Here is a 21,144-nt window from a genome sequence, read left to right on the forward strand (position 1 = left end):
CAAAGACTGTCACACAGTGTAACTTAAATTGGCATATTATGATAATGAACATAAAAACTTAAATAAATATTTATGTTAATATTTTTTCTATTTATTTATTTTCCCAAAGCTTCACAGTGACAGCTGAAACAGCAATACTGTTAACAAAACAGTAAAACTAAACTTGGAACAAACTGTTACAAATATGAGGGGTTTAATATTTTACAAATTATTTATAAATTTTTATTAATTAATAGTAAATAAATTGATATTTTTTACTCTAAAGCTATACATATTTTACAAATTAAAATAAAACCGCATGTTGCTTTACTTTCTCGTATAGGTAATAAATGTAATTAATGGCTAGATTATTAATGTTACTTTGTTACCCTCAATAGTGAGGAAATCTTATAAAATGGTAACCCTGATTTTTATTGTCATTCAAGTGCTCTTTCTTCGCATAGGCTTCTGTGATTTGGCCAAGGGCCACACACATTGCGATAACATTATGCGACATTGATTTGACAGCAGCGGAGTGAAGTCTTGCGACTATGCAAAATGATACCCTGTAATCGTAGCGCATACAGACATAGACGGGGCGGGGCACATAGCTCGTAGAGCTGATGGCCGCTGGGGCAGGAAAGTTCTTGAGTGGCGACCACGAGCCGAAAGACGTAGCGTGGGCAGGCCTCCCACTAGGTGGACCGACGATCTGGTGAAGGTCGCGGGAGGTGCCTGTATGCGAGCGGTGCAGGATCGGTCTTCGTGGAAATCCTTGGGGGAGGCCTTTGTCCAGCAGTGGACGTCTTTTCGGCTGAAACGAACGAACGAACGATACGTATTACCACTATTTACCAGACATTACTATTTATTGCATACTCGCCGGATTACACGTAGGAGCACGCGCGTAACAGCTTCGGCCTTGCATTATTATAAGATCTTGTTCCGCCCTTTTACGAACTTCCTCCGTGAGGATATCCCCGCCGAATTCTATGATGAACCTATCAAAAGTCATATTCTGCAATGTCAACCCACCACAAGGTGGACCGACGACCTGATAAAGGTAGCGGGAAGGCGCTGGATGCAGGCCGCTACCAACCGTGCGATGTGGAAGTCATTGGGGGAGGCCTATGTTCAGTAGTGGACGTCCTGTGGCTGAAATGATGATGATGATGAAGAAATGAATGAAAATGACAAATCTTCGAACGTGTATAATACCGTGCCAAAGTAATCATATAATTTTGGCACCTTAATAACTATTGCCGTTTTTGTTGTAAAGATCATGCAGCGCTACTTGCGGATATTATTGGAAAGAAAACTATGTGGGCTCTAGATCTGAAGCCGCTTTAACGAACACGAAGTGCTCATACAATGCGGCGTATTTTCTTCCAGTCTTTAGTCAGGACTTTAGTCGAATTAAAACCCCGGTTGAACGTGATATAGCCGCACTAGAATACGATGCTTTTTTGCATAATCGCAAGACTTCGTTCCGGTGTCGACCGAATGTTATCATGATGTATGTGGCCCAGGGGTTACCGTAGCCGCTAAGGTTTGAAACTTCTTGCTTAAAATATTGTAGTCTTTGGCATAGACTACGATGGTAGTCATGGAGATAGGAGTTTGTTATCTCGTGTCAGATGTAAATGGTGAAAAGAAAACTCATGATTCGTGGTATTTTTATGTAATATGTAGGTATTTTATAAAAGTGGAACCCCGAGTGATCTCCAAAACCCATTCTATTATTATATACGATTCGGCTTCGATATCTATAATACAATAGGAGTTTATTTCATGTGTCAGATGACAAGGGTGGAAACAACCTACGATTCATGTTGTTTATTTACGTGCAATATGTGGGCATATTGTAAAAGTGGAATGCCGAGTTGTATTTCTAAAACTTGTTCTATTATTTTATACTATTTGGCTGCGACTCGGCGTGACGACAATACAAAACATTTTTCGCGAATCGGTGTTCATACATTCACACAATACATTAGACGCCATGTTGTCATAAACGACATATTATAAAATCGCTGTGATTTAATATTCTTAATCATTAATTTTATGGCAAGTGTCCATCAGGAATCATTGTTCTTACACACAGAATCGTATTATTTCGCTTTCGGGTAGTAATATGTCAAAATTGTTGGTTCTTTAGGCGAACAATGTATGGAGAACGAACATTGTCCTTTGATGGATGGTGTCAAAAGATATAGCTCAATTATAGCACAGAACTCGCTTCTGGGTTGGCTCATTTCAGGCAAAGTTGAGGGACCACACACTGAAATGAAGGAGATCGTTGTTTTGCACAGCCAACTTCAGACAGATGACATTTTACAGCGGTTCTGGGAATCGGAGGAGCTACACACACAAACTCGTACACAGACAGCAAGTGAAACACAGTGTGAGAAGATATTTGAACAGACGCATTCTCGCACTGACTCTGGGCGTTACATTGTTGCTCTACCGTTCTCGACTGAAAAGAATGGAACACCGCTCGGAGAATCGAAGAGCCTTGCTGTCAAACGTTTGCTGCACATGGAACGTCGTTTCCAGCGCGATGAGGTATTCCAGCAACGTTATAAGGGGTTTATGGATGAGTACGAGGATCTACAGCATATGGAAAAGGTTCCTGTGGCAGACTTGAATAAGCCTGACGTTTGTTATCTCCCGCACCACGGAATCCTTCGAGAAGACAGCACAACCACAAAGCTGCGGGTCGTTTTTGACGGCTCTGTGGAAACAAGTTCAGGTACTTCACTGAACGAGAAGTTACTGATTGGTCCATCTCTTCAGCACGACATTCGTGACATCTTCTTACGCTGGCGTCAACACAAAGTCTGCTTGGTAGCCGACATCCAGCGTATGTATAGACAAATACTCGTGAGACCCGAAGACCAGGATTATCAGCGAATCGTCTGGAGAAAAAGCCCTGCAGACCCAATCAGTGAATATCGGTTGTGTACGGTTACGTATGGCACGTCGTGTGCCCCGTATCTCGCGATCAAAGTGTTAAAGCAGTTGGCAAGTGATGAGCGTTGTAAATATCCTAACGCCGCGAGTGTTCTAGAGTGCGATTTTTACATGGATGATCTGTTGTCGGGATGTGATACAGAAAATGACGCTATTAATTTGTGTAAGGAGTTAATTGGTTTGTTACAAAGTGGAGGTTTTGTGTTACATAAATGGGGTACAAATTCAGTTGATGTTCTAAATAGCTTACCAAAGGACGGCAGCCAACCACAAGAGTCATTTGATATTGTGATGGAAAATTCAATAAAGGCTTTAGGTGTTAAATGGAATCCAAAAAAGGACAGTTTTGAATTAAAAATTAATTTTTCACAAGATTCACAGAAAAAATTGACTAAACGGATAGTACTTTCAGACATAGCTAAAATCTATGACCCTTTGGGCTGGTTGTCTCCGGTGGTTATTGTTGCTAAAATATTTTTACAGCGATTATGGCTCCTTGGTGTTGGCTGGGATGACGAACTTCCCTTCAATTTTCAAACAGAATGGTTGTCGTTTAGAGATGAATTTAACCGCATGATAACTATTAATTTACCACGTTGGATTGGGATTACAAACACCAATTTAAAGGTTGAGATACACGGTTTTAGTGATGCCTCCAACGCAGCATATGCAGGAGTTGTTTTTCTTCGCATAATTAACAGTTCCGGGATTGTAGTTAAATTAGTGGCAGCCAAAACCAAGGTAGCGCCAATAAAACAAGTCTCAATTCCTCACCTAGAGTTGTGTGGCGCTGTATTGACAGCAAAATTAATGGACAGAGTTAAGACTTGTTTAAATGTGCCTGATTGTAATGTTTATGGTTGGACCGACTCTACCATAGTTCTAGCGTGGTTACAGAAGCATCCTAATAGTTGGAAAACGTTTGTGGGTAATCGCGTCGCCGAGATTTTGAATGTTACTAAATCTAGTCAATGGCATCATGTAAACTCTAAAGACAACCCAGCAGATTGTGCTTCGCGAGGCATTCCTCCTGCACAACTGCCAGAACATGAACTATGGTGGAGTGGGCCGCATTGGTTATATTCCTCTAATGAAATTATTGTGAATAATGAATTGCATGAAACTGATTTAGAGTATAAAGTCGTTGCGCATGCAGTTAATGTTGATGAACTACCCGATGAATTGATTATACAAAATTATTCCAACTTAATGAGATTGAAAAGAGTGATTGCATATTGCTTACGGTTTGTGAAAAATTGTAAACTAAGAATTCAAGCTAAAATTAATTCTAAGAACGAACTATCCAATGAATTTCCTCAATATCTAACCACTAATGAACTAAGATTTGCAATGAACTGTTGTATTAAAATGTCACAAAATTGCTATTTCTCTGATGAAATTAATGCTTTGCAAACTGGTCAAGGTATCTCCAAGAAAAGTCCTTTATACTTTTTACATCCATTTATTGATGAGAATCAACTTTTAAGAGTTGGTGGTAGATGAAAAAACGCGCCTATCCCACGTGACACTAAAACCCATTGATCGTATCAGGAAAATCTCATTTAGCAAAATTGATAGTGAACCAAACGCATCAAAGGACTTTGCATGGAGGCCCCTTGCTTATGTTAAATGTTATTCGTGCTAACTATTGGATAACAAATGTTAAATCTTTAGTAAAGTTGCATGTTAGAAAATGTATTGCATGTGTGAGATACTCTCCCAAGTTTGCTATTCAATTGATGGGGAACTTGCCAGCAGCCAGGGTAACTATATCGAAGCCTTTTTCTAGTAGTGGTGTAGATTTTGCCGGTCCGTGTTATTTGAAATCTTCCAAGCTTCGAACCGCTGCCTCAATTAAGGCTTATATTGCCATATTTATTTGCACTGTCACAAAAGCCATACACTTAGAGCTCGTGTCTGAGCTATCAACAAATGCCTTTATCGCTGCCTTTAAGAGGTTCACAGCTCGCCGTGGTCATTGTGCTCATTTATATTCTGACTGTGGAACTAATTTCATTGGTGCCAATTTTGAGCTCGCTAGAATGCTAAATAAATGTAAAGCGTCCCTACCTGTAGAATTAAGAGAGCTTCTAGCTTCTGACGGGACTGAATGGCATTTTATTCCCCCAGGATCGCCTCATTTTGGAGGCCTGTGGGAAGCCGGTGTGCGCTCCACTAAACATCATATTCACCGGGTTACAAAAGACACCAAACTTACCTTTGAAGAGTATAGTACCCTCTTAGCCCAGATAGAATGTTGTCTCAATTCTCGTCCCATTTCTGCTTTAAGCGATTCAGTAGATGATTTTACCGCCCTGACCCCTGGTCATTTTCTAATGTTAGGTCCACCTTCAGTGGTTCCTCATGAAGATGTAATCGATATACCGATGAATAGACTTAATCGTTGGCAACATGTAGAGCACATGTTACAGTCATTTTGGAAGCGTTGGACTCAGGAATACCTAGTCACTCTTCAAAATCGATACAAATGGTCTTCTCCGCAAAGGTCCCTTCAGGTAAACGATTTAGTAATTGTCAAAAATGAGTGCCTTCCTCCCTCTAAGTGGTTGCTAGGTAGAGTAACAGAGATCCATCCCGGAAATGATGGTTTAGTACGTGTAGTGACAGTTAAATGCCGTGACACGATTCTGAAACGTCCTATTACTAAAATATGTATGCTCCCTATAGAATCCTAATGTTATTGAAAGGACTAAGTCGTCCTTGGCTGGCGGCAATGTTTAGATTAAGATAAAATGTATTTGCGCTTTTCGTAGCGCCACCCCCGCGCGGAACTAAGTTCCAATTTTCGTTAATAGATGGCGTTGACCGTAATTGACTCGCGCTAACATTTGATTTTTTTCGGACTTTATAGGGTGTTTTGCATAACTGGTTTAATAAAGTTTTATCAGCCTACGGAAGTTGTGTTATTTAATCGTGTGATGTGAAGTGTGTGAATAATATATAAGATATAAATAAAAATGAATTGACGTTCGTTAGTCTGATTATAACTCGAGAACGGCTGGGCCGATTGAGCTGATTTTGGTTTTAAAATGTTTGTCGTAGTCCAGGGTAGGTCTAAACGTTGAGTAAATACGCGCGCGATATTGTTTTTCTGTGACAGACAAAATTCCACGCGGGCGAAGCCGCGGGCGGAAAGCTAGTAATTTATTAAAAAAATCTTTGACACGAAACTACATGTTCGCTAGGTACTCTATTTTTCTACTTCATACCTATATGTAAGATCCAATGAAAAGTTGAGTCAGGCTAAATTCAAAAGTATAATATTTGCTAGATCCATAAATATCAAGCCACTTACCTCCCTTCACAGTACAGAGAGCTGTCAAATTATAACTTCTCGATACTACTAGTTTGATTTAGTTCGCGCGTGTTTGTCCCCGGGGACGGAACCCAAAAACCAGTCGCGAAAACACTTTAGTAACATACCTACTTATGTATAATCCTTGTACGCGTCGAAGCGAATTTATTCCTAACTCGATTCGTGTGAACTGGAAATTCACAGTATGATTTTCGTTCGAGCCTAAAATTACATAATTACCTATTAAGCTTAATTTTACAGGAGAACTATGGTGATAGTAACTATGCTTTACGTCTTGAAATTATGAAATGATCTTGGTATGGTGAAGCTACGAGAGTAGGTGAAGCTACTAGATATGAATGTAAATTAGTTTTATCGGAGTATGGCCAGTTATGCTCTCTATTACAATATGTGATATAAAAACTTAGGACAAGCTCTTGAGAACAGGGTCCCGTGTGATCTCATCATCACTTTAGCAAAGTTTGTGTTATTGTAACAGTACTTAAGTAGTTATTTATTTTACGAATTTTTATTATGTGTCTAATGTTATATACCTGGTTTCTCTTCTCTCAGTGAGTTATCTGTAGATATTCGTTTTATCGTATGAAAGTAGTAGGTACAGTCAGCGTCAAATAGTTTGTGTGACACATAAAGTAACCAAAAAGTTCGCAACATGACGTCTTTGTAGCTATTACGAGTAGAGTAATGTTGTGTTGAATGTGGTGTGTTTGGCCACTTTGGGTGTCCCGAACTATTTGATACTGACTGTATCGTAGCTCAAATCGTCACATGATTAACCAAACATAAGAGCTTATTACAATATTATGAATTATTAAATTCTTATAAACTTTCAGTGAACTTGTGATTTACTGAAAAAAACTAAAGCATCCTTCCCTCCCCAGTTGCTATGCGTATTCCCGGAGCGCGCATCGCGCGTGTGCGCAGCGGCGTGCGCGGCCGCGACGCGCGTCGGCGGCGAAGGGCGCGCGGTGCGTGGCGCGCGCGAGACGCTCGACGCGCTGCGACGGGACGGCGACGCGCGGCCGCCGCACGTCATCGTGGTGGACGCGCGGCAACCGCAGTCGCTTGACGCTACGCTTCTGGCCAAGTAAGTAATTGCTTTCGATAATATTCCTTCTGTAACATTTATTGCGCGTGTGACGCTGAGATGCGACGGCGACGCGCGACCGCCGCACGTCATCGTGGTGGACGCGCGGCAACCGCAGTCGCTTGACGCTACGCTTCTGGCCAAGTATGTAGTTACATTCATTATTCCTTCAGTATTTTTAATCGCGCGCGAGACGCTCGACGCGCTGCGACGCGATGGCGACGCGCGACCGCCGCACGTCATCGTGGTGGACGCGCGGCAACCGCAGTCGCTTGACGCTACGCTCCTAGCCAAGTAAGACATATTCCTTCTGTATCTTTTATAGTTCCCACAGGTTAGAGTTTATAGCGGCCGATAGTCTGGTTGGTTAGTTTGTACAAGTAATCGGCCGATACTAAATTTATTTCAATCTAAACTACCGGCCGACAAAAAGTCTACAGTCTTCGGAGACGCTCGACGCGATACTTTTCTTCCTTATCATTTACAACCTGAATCTTACGGTGCGGCGCGCGCGAGACGCTCGACGCGCTGCGACGCGACGGCGACGCGCGGCCGCCGCACGTCATCGTGGTGGACGCGCGGCAACCGCAGTCACTTGACACTACGCTCCTAGCCAAGTAAGACATATTCCTTCTGTATCTTTTACAGTTCTCACAGGTTAGAGTTTATAGCGGCTGATAGTCTGGTTGGTTAGTTTGTACAAGTAATCGGCCGATACTAAATTTATTTCAATCTAAACTACCGGCCGATAAAAAGTCTGCACTCTCCGGAGACGCTCGACGCGATACTTTTCTTCCTTATCATTTACAACCTGAATCTTACGGCGCGGCGCGCGCGATACGCTCGACGCGCTGCGACGCGACGGCGACGCGCGGCCGCCACACGTCATCGTGGTGGACGCGCGGCAACCGCAGTCGCTTGACGCTACACTTCTGGCCAAGTAAGTAATTGCTTTCGATAATATTCCTTCTGTAACTTTTATTGCGCGTGTGACGCTGCGACGCGACGGCGACGCGCGACCGCCGAACGTCATCGTGGTGGACGCGCGGCAACCGCAGTCGCTTGACGCTACGCTTCTAGCCAAGTAAGTATTTTGCTTTCGATGATATTCCTTCTGTAACTTTTGTTGCGCGTGTGACGCTGGATGATACGCTTCTAGCCAAGTAAGACAAACAAAACTTTATTTTATGAATACCTTGACAAGCGGGAGACGCTCGAAGCGACGTCATCATGGTGACAACCGCAGTCGCTTGACGCTACACTGCTGGCCAATTAAGACAAGCTGTATTTATTTTTATATCATTCATAATCTGTATCTTTAATCGCGTGTGTGACGCGCGACGCGTTAAAACGCGACGGCTGCGACGCGACGTCATTGCGTAATTTAGTTGGGGAAATTTTGCCATATCACTGGTGTGAATTTGCTTCGGGATCTTTAACTAATCAGCAGATTAAGAAAAATGACTGTGACTGAATCTCTACCTCAATTTAGATACCTATGTAAGAAATATTATTTATCTAGCCTTTAACTATGGACGTGAAAAAAAAATCACACTTCCATGGACGTCGGGTCTCACAGACCCCTATCTAACATTCTTCTTATTTTCATATCTGAATCAATTTGAATTTATTAAAGAGTTGATATATATCTAATAACTATTAATAAAGGATTTAGTAGTAAATGTAATCAAATTTTAACCATAATTTAATTATTTTTTCGCAAATTTAAAAAACTTAGACATTTTTCAGTGTAAATTGACTTGCCACCACATATAGGCTCCTTGATTACAGTCGATCATTAATATATGAAAGTAATATTTTTTTCTTTGCTAATTAATAACCATGTAACATAAAACATGAACAGAATTTCTGAAGGACATAAAATAAAAAATTTGACAAGGGTTAAAGTTACTAAAATTAAACACAGTGGCCTAGAACACAAAAGACAAATTATTTCTACAGGCATATGTTATCTTTCTTTGAGAGCTTTAGTAGGCAAAATGTACACCATTCAGAATCGGAATCTGCAGCAATAGTGAATTCTAAGACATCTAAACTCAAAAGCAGAATCGTCTACAAGTAATACCTTACTCCTGAAATGTTCTTTAGATAGTTGGGCTAATAATATAGCTGATGTACTCAGATACTTTCTGCCATTATGTATTCTTAAACTAGAACAATTTACTTAAGATTATAAAAATATAATATAAAAAAATTATAGTTGACAAGTCACATCCATACAAGTATGTTTGTATGGAAATTATAGTCATCGGGTCTCCCAGACCCGGACAAAATTTTGAATGGTTATTACTCACGTAATAAGTGCCGGAAGATGCGATTTTATGCCTCTTCGGTCCAAACACAGTTAAAACTGAAGCTACTGAGATGGTCGAGACCAACCCGTGGCGGGAAGGTGTTTAAACCGAGAAATCGGAAAGGGGGGTGGGCCTCTGAGACCCGACGTCCATAGTTAAAGGCTAGTCAAAACTTAATTTACCAAGTTACGTGCGTGTGGTGTATTCGAGTAGGTGGTAATGTTTTATTTTTTATTTTATCCGTTTCTATGTCAAGCACTTTTCACTGCGAAACTTAATTGAAGTCATTCAGGTTTTAGCGCCATTGCGCCAGAACAAAAGGATATTCAGCTCAAAATTCAGGGGTAAAAAGCCTTTTGTCATCAATTCAGGCGTCGATAACAGCGCTACAGCCGCTGGATGGAGCGTTGTCAGCTCCAATTGGGTTGAGCACCCCTATACCCGTAAATGACCCCATATATTATAAAGTATACATACATACATACTTTTTTAAACATTTATATTTTTATATTACGGATTTTCATGTAACGAAATGTTTTTTAATTTATTTATTTAGTCACAGAACATGGAACAGGCAATTATTTTAATTACTTTTTTATCGTTAGACCAGCAGACTAGCTAGGGTGACTACGCTAGTATCTCAAACACTATAAACCTATGTTGAGTGCCAAAACTTAACACTTATTAGTTACTAAGTAAGTAACACAGAGATTTAATTTAATGATAGGTAGTAGAATGAATCGTACAATATGTTATTCATGACTATCTAAGTAGTACCTAATTTGGTTTTTACCCTTGAGCACATATTATAGCAAAGTATTACAAAACCAATAAATCTTATGTTACAAAAGTCTTGCCATTTGTTCAAATCTATACTATCTATACTTAATATTATAAATGCAAAAGTAACTCTGTCTGTCTGTATGTCGGTCTGTCTGTCTGTCTCGCTTTCACGCCTAAACCACTGAACCGATTTTGATGAAATTTGGCATAGAGGTAGTTTGAGTCCCGGGAAAGGACATAGTACAGTTTTTATCCTGGTTTTTGAAACAGGGACGCGCGCGATAAAGTTTTTCTGTGACAGACAAAATTCCAAGCGGGTGAAGCCGCGGGCATAAATGTCAGTCAAATCGCAGAATCTATCCATAAACGCTGGCAGATTGATTTAGGTGGCTCGGGCTGATCCGACTGAGAGATAAACAGATTTGCATCTTATTGCGTCCTGCATGTCACGTCGGGCCAATGAGTCGATAAATGAAGGATTCGGGGGTGATGTAAGGTTTCTATTCGTGTGTAGTGCTGCCGATTGATTGTAGATTTATCGATACTTTAGCCTGATTGCAAGAGTTTCGATGCTCGATAGTTATGTTGAAAGAAAACTAAACTTTTGCTAGCTTATGTTGCGCGCCATTATATCGTTTTACCGATGATTTAGAACACACTTGTCGTCGAAAATCGACGGTAAGATTTTATCATAGCCCTCATCTTAGGTTGGCTGACAGATTTTGATGATATATAGTCATCTAGTTAACAGGAAATTGCCCCAAAACAGAAAAGACGAGTTTTGAGGTAACAAGCATTCAAAAAAATCTTCTTGACCTGCAGTTGACTCCAAATTCTAATGAAGATGGTTTTTCTTTTTGTACTTATTTATTTAATGGCGTAACATAATGGATTAGGAAGCTATTTTAAGTATGCTTTTGCGCAATAATAAAATAGATTTAATTATATCTTGTTATTAAAAAGGATTAAACTTGAAACAACTGATATTTTTCTATTATCTAGATATCAAACTAATAAACAATCTAAGTAGCTAATGATATTAATAAGTTTACCCATTCTTTTTCCTCAAATAGGAATATTATTATGTGCTATAAAATAGTTATATTATGATTCATTAATGTCCACGGTTAACCACAAATTGATATGATATTGTTTACTTTCATGAATTTTCACATGAAACAATCTGCCTCACAAAGGACTCGAAACCACGACCCTTCTGTGTAAGGCTCAGTTGCACCACCTATCTTTGGCCGTAACTATAGCGATAACCGGTGCTTTTTGTATGGAGTTTGACAGATTTTTTACGTTTGTCAAAATTAAAGTAAGGTGGTGCAACCCAGCCAAAGTGTTTTAGCAATAAAGTTAATCAAAGAGTTAAAAATATATTTTGGGTACTATCTCAACTTTATAAGTCGCACGCACAATAATAACATGTATTTAGTGGTTTACCAAAACAAAAAGTATTTCTATCATGGTAGGTATCAAATATTAATGTTAAATCTACCAATATCCGGTGGTTAAAAAGCCTTTACATTAATCAAACAACACAAATCTCCTTGATAGTCACGTAATTGCTATGTCACATGATTAGCACAAAAAACTTTTTGCTCATTACAAAAACTAGTTTTTAATTGAACACCTACAAACGTCCACATGTCTAATGAAGTGAATGAAGAGACAGGTTTAGCCATTTAAATTAGAATTATAAACTAATTGACATTATGCAAAAAATGTTCTGGTTATTTTTTAATGAACGGTGCCAATTTCTCGGCCGACCGTGAGCTACGTATGGGTGAAGCTTTCCGCCCGCGACTTCGCCCGCGTGGAATTTTGTCTGTCACAGAAAAATTTTATCGCGCGCTTCCCTGTTTCAAAAACCGGGATAAAAACTATCCTATGTCCTTTCCCGGGACTCAAACTCTCTCTATGCCAAATTTCATCAAAATCGGTTCAGTGGATGAGGCGTGAAAGCAAGACAGACAGAGAGTTACTTTCGCACTTATAATATTAGTATAGAAGTATGGATTCAAGCTAGACACTATTTTATAACATAGTAATAAGTCCTATTTTACTACGAATATTTTTAGTCTAATCTGCCTCTGGTATTATGACCAGTCTCTGTGTCAATACAGGGTGACTTTGCAATGTGTCCAAATTTTTGAGAGCAACACAGAATCGATGTAAGTAACTTAATCGATTTACCTAAAGAAAACAAAATGTTTTTTTTTTAATTAAGTTTTATTGTAGTTATTAAGTTATATTATAAAGTTTTATTGTTAAATTAAGATAGAGCTTATTTAAAAAAAATACTCTTAACAAAGTCACCTGTATGTGTGGCAAATATTGTGGTATGGAGATAATAAATGTGGTTTTAAAAAATACAAATAAGTATCTATTCACACGCAATCCTTGCAAAAAGTTCCCACGCACGAACACTAAAACAAAGTGCATTAGATTGGAGTGATCTAAAAAACGGTGAAGTGTGAGTCGGCACACATGTGATAAGATCAGTATTTTGTTTGAGGAAGAGTTGTAACTAAAATGGGAGGATCCTTGACTAAAATCGAAAATTAAGGCGATCATTCTGTCTAATATTCCTTACCTAAGAATAAACGCCCGTATTCACAAACGATGCTTGCTTAAGTGAAGCAGCAAATCGAACGCACAGCGTTAAATATAGCTTTTGGAGGTTCATGTGTCACCCTGTACGTCCACGCGCACTGTGAGACCTCATAGTAATGTAAAAGGCGTATTGCGATATTTTTGGGTACCTATTTTAGGTGTTACGCCCTATTTAACGCTGACTGTACAAAAAGACAGACTGACTTAGTAATAGATTAAAGAGTCCCGTTGACAGAATGTGGGTACGGGACCCTAAAAATAACTAGTTTCGACTTGGCCCGGTTTGGCAAATGGGCGCAAAAACTATGCCCATTGAGCGTGTAAACGTCTTGCTTGAAGGAAATTTTGCTTTCGACCTGCTTGCAACATTATACGAGCAATATGTCAGTGAACTCACATAGTATTCTACATAATAATGATAGGTCTAGTACTTAACTCTATCAGTGCCTTGGGTATGGGAGCGCACGAGATGGGTGACATGGACATACAGGGTGGAAACGTTAAGTGATCTCACTCGATTATTTCTAAACTATACAAGATATCGAAAAACTGATTAATGATTCTGAAAGTGCTTCACAAGCTCTTTCTAGCGGTACCAATAATAGGTTACAGAATAAACTGGATCTATCCGAAAATTCAATGTTTCCAGCTTCCATACATTTAGTACAGCCACAGTAATGGCACTCATGTTTGTTACATATTATAGCAGGTAAAGCCTAAAACCAATGTTTTCTAAGAATAATTTTAAATAAGAAGGCAATCACGAGTTCATTTTAAGTGTTTATTATTTAATAAAAAAATGAAATACTTCTATTATTGTTTGGTTGGCATACATTTAGTATGGAAGCTGAAACCATTAAATTTTCGGAGAGATCCAGTTAATTCTGTAACCTCATATTGGTACCGTTAGATAGAGCTTGTGAAGCACTTTCAGGATTAGTAATCAGTTTTTCGATATCTTGTATAGTTTAGAAATAATCGAATGAGATCACTTATCGTTTCCACCCTGTATAGTTCCAAAATACTGAACTGTCCTATGCATGACATTGACAGTGGGGCGCCACCGTCAATACCGGATCGCTGGTTCCGATTTTGGCCATGTTGGAAACCATATAGTTGAACGATGGTAGCGCCCCCCTGTCATTGAGTTTGGTGGGACAGTACAGCGTGGGTCATCTATATTATGATGTGACAGGGCATACAAATCTGAAGTCTCGCTGAAGTTTGACAATCACAAAATCGCCCACCCGTGCCGCTCCCATACATCGGGCACTGTTTGTTTTAAGTGCGAGACCTATCAGTTGTAATGTGTGTAAATTAATCACTGACAATATAACGTTGCTTAGCTAACAATACTACGCAAACTTCTATCTATAGTAATACGTCTATTATAATATTATTATATTGAATAGCCTCCGAAACCACTAAATTTTTTGTTAAATACAATATCTGCCCATGCGAAGCGGGGGTGTGCGGCTAGTAATATATTTGGTATCCTTCCGTTTGGCCAAATTACTTTTCGCCAAATTTCACTTCGCAAACAACTTATCGCCAAAGTTTCATTTCCCAAATAAACTTTAAGCAACTGTACTTTTCGCAACTAATTCATTTGGTCAAATTAACATTTGGCCAAATTTTACTTGGCAAATGTTTATATAGCAAATGTTTTATTTTGCCAAATATTATATCCCAAATAATTTGCTTGGTCAAATTGACACTTCACATACTTACGAGTACCCACCGTTACCCACAAATCAAAGCATAAGGCACATGGTCATGGTTTTCACAATAATTTTATGTAAAACAGAGAGATTGCAGAAAATAGTATGGTTGCAAAAAGTAGGTATTGTAGAAAATAGTAGGTTAGGTTAGGTTAGAACAGTGACCCTTAATGCGCGAAGGCGAGCGAAGCGTGCCGCGGCAGCGGCCGCCGAGCGCTAGAATCATCTCTATTGTTAATGAATCATTTGGAAATTTCGATAATAAGTGAAATATGAAAATTTATTTAGAAAAAAAAATTATATTAACTACCCACTAAACAAAATAATAACCACAAGCTAATTTGTATTCCATTCTATGCACCAATCAAATTGTTTTGTAAATAGTTTATCGTGAAATATTTTTGCCAAATGAAACATTTGGCAAAACATACTTTGCCAAACAATAATTTGCTAAACAATAATATGCCAAAAACGACATTTGCGAATTAAAAGTTTGCAATAAGTTGTTTTGCCAAATGAGAAATTGCCAAATGAAAATTTGCGAAACGTTGTTTGCGATGTGATAATTTGGGAAACGTTTTTTGGCCAAACATTAGTAATCCAATATATTTATTTTATGTGTATTTTTTATACTTTATTTATATATGATTTAAATACAAAACTTTTAAGTTAGGCCCTTTTTCGAGCACTTATACGTGTAAAGTTGAAGCCAGCTTTTCATTCGTATCATACCTACGTGGTCTGTACTTAGTATATCCTTCTCAAACTCCAAAGTATAATCAATCTCTAAGCCAAAATTCATCAAAATTGGGTCAGCGACTACGCGGGATTTACCAAACAAACTTAGTTAAGATACTGAAATGTAACACTTTGTATGCCCTAGCTATACCAATGGATTATACCTCAATACCTAATTTACCTTACTTAGCAACATCCAACTCCTTAGCTCCTAGATATTCTGGGAACTGTACCATCTATTAAGAGACAAAATGAATTAAAAATTTTACTTAGCAACACCCAACTCTATGACTCCTAGAATACGTTCGCTTGTTCCCAACGAGTCACACCGAAACGAGTAACACTGTTACTCGTTGGGAAAAAAATCCCATTATGTCACACCGTTACTCATCGGTCACACTGTAATATGTATTTTCTTACAGTAGGTAGATTACATAGGTATTTTGATTTTTAATGTAATTTAACTAAAACTAAAACTTTTTTGTCCTGATACTAGCTGTGCCAGTGACTTCGTACGCGTGAAAACCCGTTTACGCAAGATTTTTCATTGTTGCTCTGATCCTATTGATCGTAGCGTGATGTAGCCTTCCTCGATAAATGGGCTATCTAACACTGAAAGGATTTTTCAAATCGGACCAGTCAGTAGTTCCGGATATTAGCGCGTTCAAGTAAACAATCAAACAAACAAACTCTTCAGCTTTATAATATTAGTATAGATTAAAGGTAACCAGTAACAATGTGACTGGATAGGAATTTTTTCCTAAAGAGTAACTCGTTTCGGTGTAACTCGTTGGGAAGTGGGAACAAGCTTCTAGATCTTTCTTAGACTGTAAATTAGTGTAGATATAGAGCCAATATCGCGATCGATTCGCCTAGGCCCGGAGGCTAACATGCCCGCTCGCCATTAGGCCGCTGGAGTAACTTCGTTAGGGGTCATCGGACCGTGCCGTCATATTATATGATATCGACCCTTCAAATATACCTGTAGTGGGTAAACATATGCAATATCGACCTCTTTATCTGTAAAAAATTAATTTAAAAACATGCCGGCAGAAAAATGGTGGATAACAAACTTATATTAGATACAAATTACATAACTGAATCTATGTTATACAAAAAACGGTACAACAGCTGTTGAAACCGCCGGCCAATTCATACCCTCAACTTTAACAATCATTGGATTTTGAATCATTGAATAGTAGAAGTCTCTCCAACGCCATCTGGATCTGGCATAGATACAAATATTTATGGAGAGATCGCGTTTTCACAGATTATAAAAAGCATTTTTTGTCTATTGCCTAAATAATAACGAAGTTTAATATAATCCCAACAAACACACATTATTACATTTGCTTGAACAATATTAGATGCCTATTTTGGCTCGCACAAAATGGCTCAATCCTTAGGGAAAATTTGTTGCGGCGTCCTTATTACATGTCAGTCCATAATACGTTTTCTGAGGGTAGCAATATAGTGATCTCGTAGGTGTATTCATTCAGAATACCTACCTACTTATTTGGTTTGGGTAAATTAAATATGCAAACAAGCTTTCGCCCGTAACTTTACCTGCTGTTTTTCTTTATTTATTTCAAAGGTATTCATACATACTTATAATAGCCATAGGTATGGCTAAGTTTGTGTAAACACAATTTGTTCTCCAAACAAAATAAAATCAAAGTATCACAAAACTCAATACGATACAAAACTTTATGCCGAATCGACTGGAGGTATTTATAGATATTCCGGGAAAAAAGCCTTTGTAATTTTGAAAAAGTTGCGTACCATAACCATAATTTAGTGTTTGAAACAGATTTAAATGAAGTTCGCTGTAAAAAAGTGATTTTAATGACGAAAAATAAAAAGGGAATTAAAAGGCCTCGTATGAAATTTTAATAAACTGAGCCATTTTTTCCGAACGGCTGTCGAGCAATGCGAACTTTGTAGGTACAGTCAGGAACAAAATACCTAGGCTTCACATTAAAAATTAAAATTAAAAGGTAGGCAATTAAGGTATTGGTGTGTTGCCTTTACTGAAAAAGTTCCAAAGATTTTGAGTATCCCTTTCTTATTCTTCCTCGTCTTTAAAGAAAATGCAATCTGTTTTGTTACTAAGATTAATAATACTACATTATGTTGTTACAAAACACTAAAAAGTTGATGATAAGTACCTAATTATTATTCAATTGCAATCTAAGTTTTGTGGTTTTAACCAAGGGCCACAGGCTTGAATTTATTTAATTTACACTAAAGTAATTGTAATTTTCTAATATAATAATTATGTTTATATGACTCTGAAATCAATTCATAATCAACCAAACTTGACTCTCTACTTGATCTTGAATTCGGTTTAGAGCTTTGTTTACACTGTCCCAACCAAATGTCCACTGCTGGACAAAGACCTGCCCCAAAGATTTCCACAACCCCTACGTTGCCCGTTTCATAATACGATCCTAAAACACCTACACCTACTTACCGTGAAAATATCTCATAAACAATACTGTTTTCGTTTTCCGAAAACCATTTTTCCATAGACAACAATGTTTTTATTACAAAACAGGTATTCAGAATATATTTACATACCGTAAATGCCCACCGAACCAGGTCGACCGTAGATACCCAAGAGCTTTGTATATTATTTTTAGGGGCCATTATTCAAAAATGTAGTAAATTGAAAACGTTTCTATGGTTTCCATATGAGATGTTTTAAATGGGATGAAATCTTTGACCAATTTAAGGCACAGGATACATAACTTTAAGGCACAGGATACCTATCTAATTTTTCGGCACAGAATACATAACTGTAAGTAAGCCCCATGACACGTGTCATTAAAGAGTCGAGGTATTCCTCGAAACACACCTAACTTCAAATATACCTAATGTAGCTCCAAGGAATACCTGACAGTGTCAGCTTTCTACATCTGAAGATTTCTTGGTAGTATGTATACAGGGTGTTTGGCGAAAGGTTAGACAAACTTTGTGGGTGTATAGGTAAGGTCATTTTAAGAATACAAGTTCGCCCATTTGACCCTAAGTGAGCTACTTTTTTTATGATATTTTTGGTTTTATTTATTATTTTCCAAAATTTGACCTCAAAACTGCTTCAATTTTTTTTCTCGCGTGTTTTCATTATTTCATTTGTAAACATTAAGTTAGTCTTTTGGTTCAAAGGGATCACGTTTGGACAGCTCACAAAAAGCATGTCAATTGATGTCAACATGATGTCAAATAACTAAATATTATTTATTCATATCGATAATAACACCTTCAATAAATCGAATTATTACATCGAAAATGGCAACTTTATGCTTATTATCCGATCAGCCAATAAATTCCCAAGAAAATACATTTCCCAGCAACTTCCGATTGGAAGTTAAGAGATAATTAATTAGATATTATTAGTTTATTGCGATAATGAGGTACGGTCGTTTAATTACCTAACCAGAGTCTCCTGAGCCTCGTGTCTAAATTATTTTCGACTCTACAGAGATCAAATTATGCTGGTCATTTTAGGGAAATTTCTATTCACTTTTTATCTCAAATTCTCTTTACTTTGACCTGAAAATAATAAATGAGAACGACTTTTTGCTATCATGGTACAGTTTGCCTTATATTTTGTAAGTAAATATTTTTTTAGGAATCCGTTTGTACTAAATGGGGCAGTTAAAATAAGAATGTTCTTTATTTAGGAGTTTGTGTTGGCTCTTAAAGACTAATATTAGGATTGTTACAATCTACACGATGGTAGACAAAAAAGCACGAGCCTTTAAAATCACTAACAAACAATATGTAAAAATTCCTAAAAACCTAACGCTTGTTTGTATTAATTTAATTATGAAAAAACATAAAATTTTCCATGTAATGAGGCGCGTTGTTTCACGTACAGTTCTCTCAAAATGAAAACATTGTTAACAAATAAAATAAAATTGGCGCGCAAATATTTGAAGGGCACTGTTTTTGTATGAGCACGAATGAACTGTTCCTGGTATAAGAACTTCAATAAAGGTACATTCACATTAAACGTATACATACATGCATGCCAGTTATGTCGGTATCGTAAGAGCCAAAGCCCAAAGCACAGGATACACATCGCAAAGATTTCGTCGTATCGCGCGACGCGGCTCCGTACCGCTCGTGTGCCCACCACAAATATTTCTATGTAAGATGACGCAGCGACACTGCTCCAGTGTCGCATCGCTGCCGCAGCGCATCGTGTGCTTTGGCTCTTAAACGCCAACAGTTTAAGATTATCAAGACTAAAATTTCTCAGCAGCAAAATCCCTTCCGTGACTGTCCGTAAAATGACCCAAATTAGTAAAGGTTGACTAGTCCCTTGAGAAAATTATATCATCTTGCACTAATAACAAAATTAATTACAAGATAATAACAGAGGGTCAGAGATGATAATATAAATGTATAGGCAGGTCTATCAGTGGTAGAAGCTTCGGTATTACATTGTAGGGTAGATCGAGTTTCTTTCTGCGTGTATTTCGTACCGTTACCGATAAATTGAACACACACACAAGACGGCCTAGACTAGAAATTGGATGTTAAGCCTATTTTTGGTTTACACTCGTGTGTTTCGAGTATTAGCACAAAAATCAGATACCAATTTAACTCATTATTTCAGTCCACTGGGTTGATAAGCGCCACGGAACATGTTTTCTACTTTTTTTTCCATCCGGCCATAGTGAAACTAATTGAATCGATTTTAATTTGGTCTATGTAATTGACTTTGTTTTAGGTAAAACCCCCGTCAACAAAACATTTTTTAAATTTAAATTATTAAATAGGTAAATTTAAAGTAAACCCAAATATTCTTACAATCAAACACATAAATTACAGACTGACTCTACCTACCCACGTTCACTTTTCCCTGAAAGCGATATATGAGTAAATAATAAACATATTCAGCTGAATCAAAGCCGTTATACGTATATTACCCACTCGTAAGAGGATATGCGTATTCATTTTCCTTTCATCGAATTTTCGCCGACTCTATAATCCGCTTCTTTATTTCGCGCTGCCAACTAGGATTCGGATTTTCCTGGAATTTATTGTTTACGACGTTCGTCAGGTATTCCCGATGCTTTTTCAAATCAAATTTCGAATGCGCGGAGAATTCGTTTTTCTTTTTAATAAGCCGTAGAGAGCACTTTTTGCTACTGGCCAAGGTTGTTTGTTTTGTAAAAACAATTGAACATCGTAATTTAGAAAAGTTTATGTTCTTGCCAACCAATTTACTGGTGGATCGAGGCTACTGGTTTAAAGAGTCCACTAAACATGATTCTCCATTTTTTCTTTATTGTGTCCGTTGTAAAAACTGATAATATCATAAACTGACGAGAATATTCAAAAAATGTTTATAACATAAGTACCTATAAAATAAAAAACCTTAAAATTCACTAAATAATGATTTTTATATTATTAACACTAACTGGTAACATTGTCATCGGTTCACATAATTTCAAATTAACGTATTTTATTTCAACAGAGGTTTTGTAGCACATAAACTTGTTTTATTAAAGGCAGTTAACTTCACTGACTATTTGTTTAAGAGATAGTGAACAATGTCGGAATCAAGTCGACGAT

The 21,144-nt window shown here is 37.9% G+C and overlaps 1 protein-coding gene across 1 annotated transcript in view; it reads left to right on the forward strand.

Moving 5' to 3' along the window:
• Positions 1-21,144, forward strand: part of LOC135080246 (uncharacterized) — a 241,271-nt gene that overhangs the window by 162,779 nt on the left and 57,348 nt on the right. Inside the window, exons 6-7 of the mRNA XM_063974930.1 lie at positions 7,171-7,376; positions 7,437-7,670. Of these exons, the coding sequence (XP_063831000.1) occupies positions 7,171-7,376; positions 7,437-7,670 (440 nt within the window). The remainder of the gene's footprint in view (positions 1-7,170; positions 7,377-7,436; positions 7,671-21,144) is intronic.

Source organism: Ostrinia nubilalis, chromosome 17 (genome assembly GCF_963855985.1).
Source record: "Ostrinia nubilalis chromosome 17, ilOstNubi1.1, whole genome shotgun sequence".
Lineage (NCBI taxonomy): Eukaryota > Metazoa > Arthropoda > Insecta > Lepidoptera > Crambidae > Ostrinia > Ostrinia nubilalis.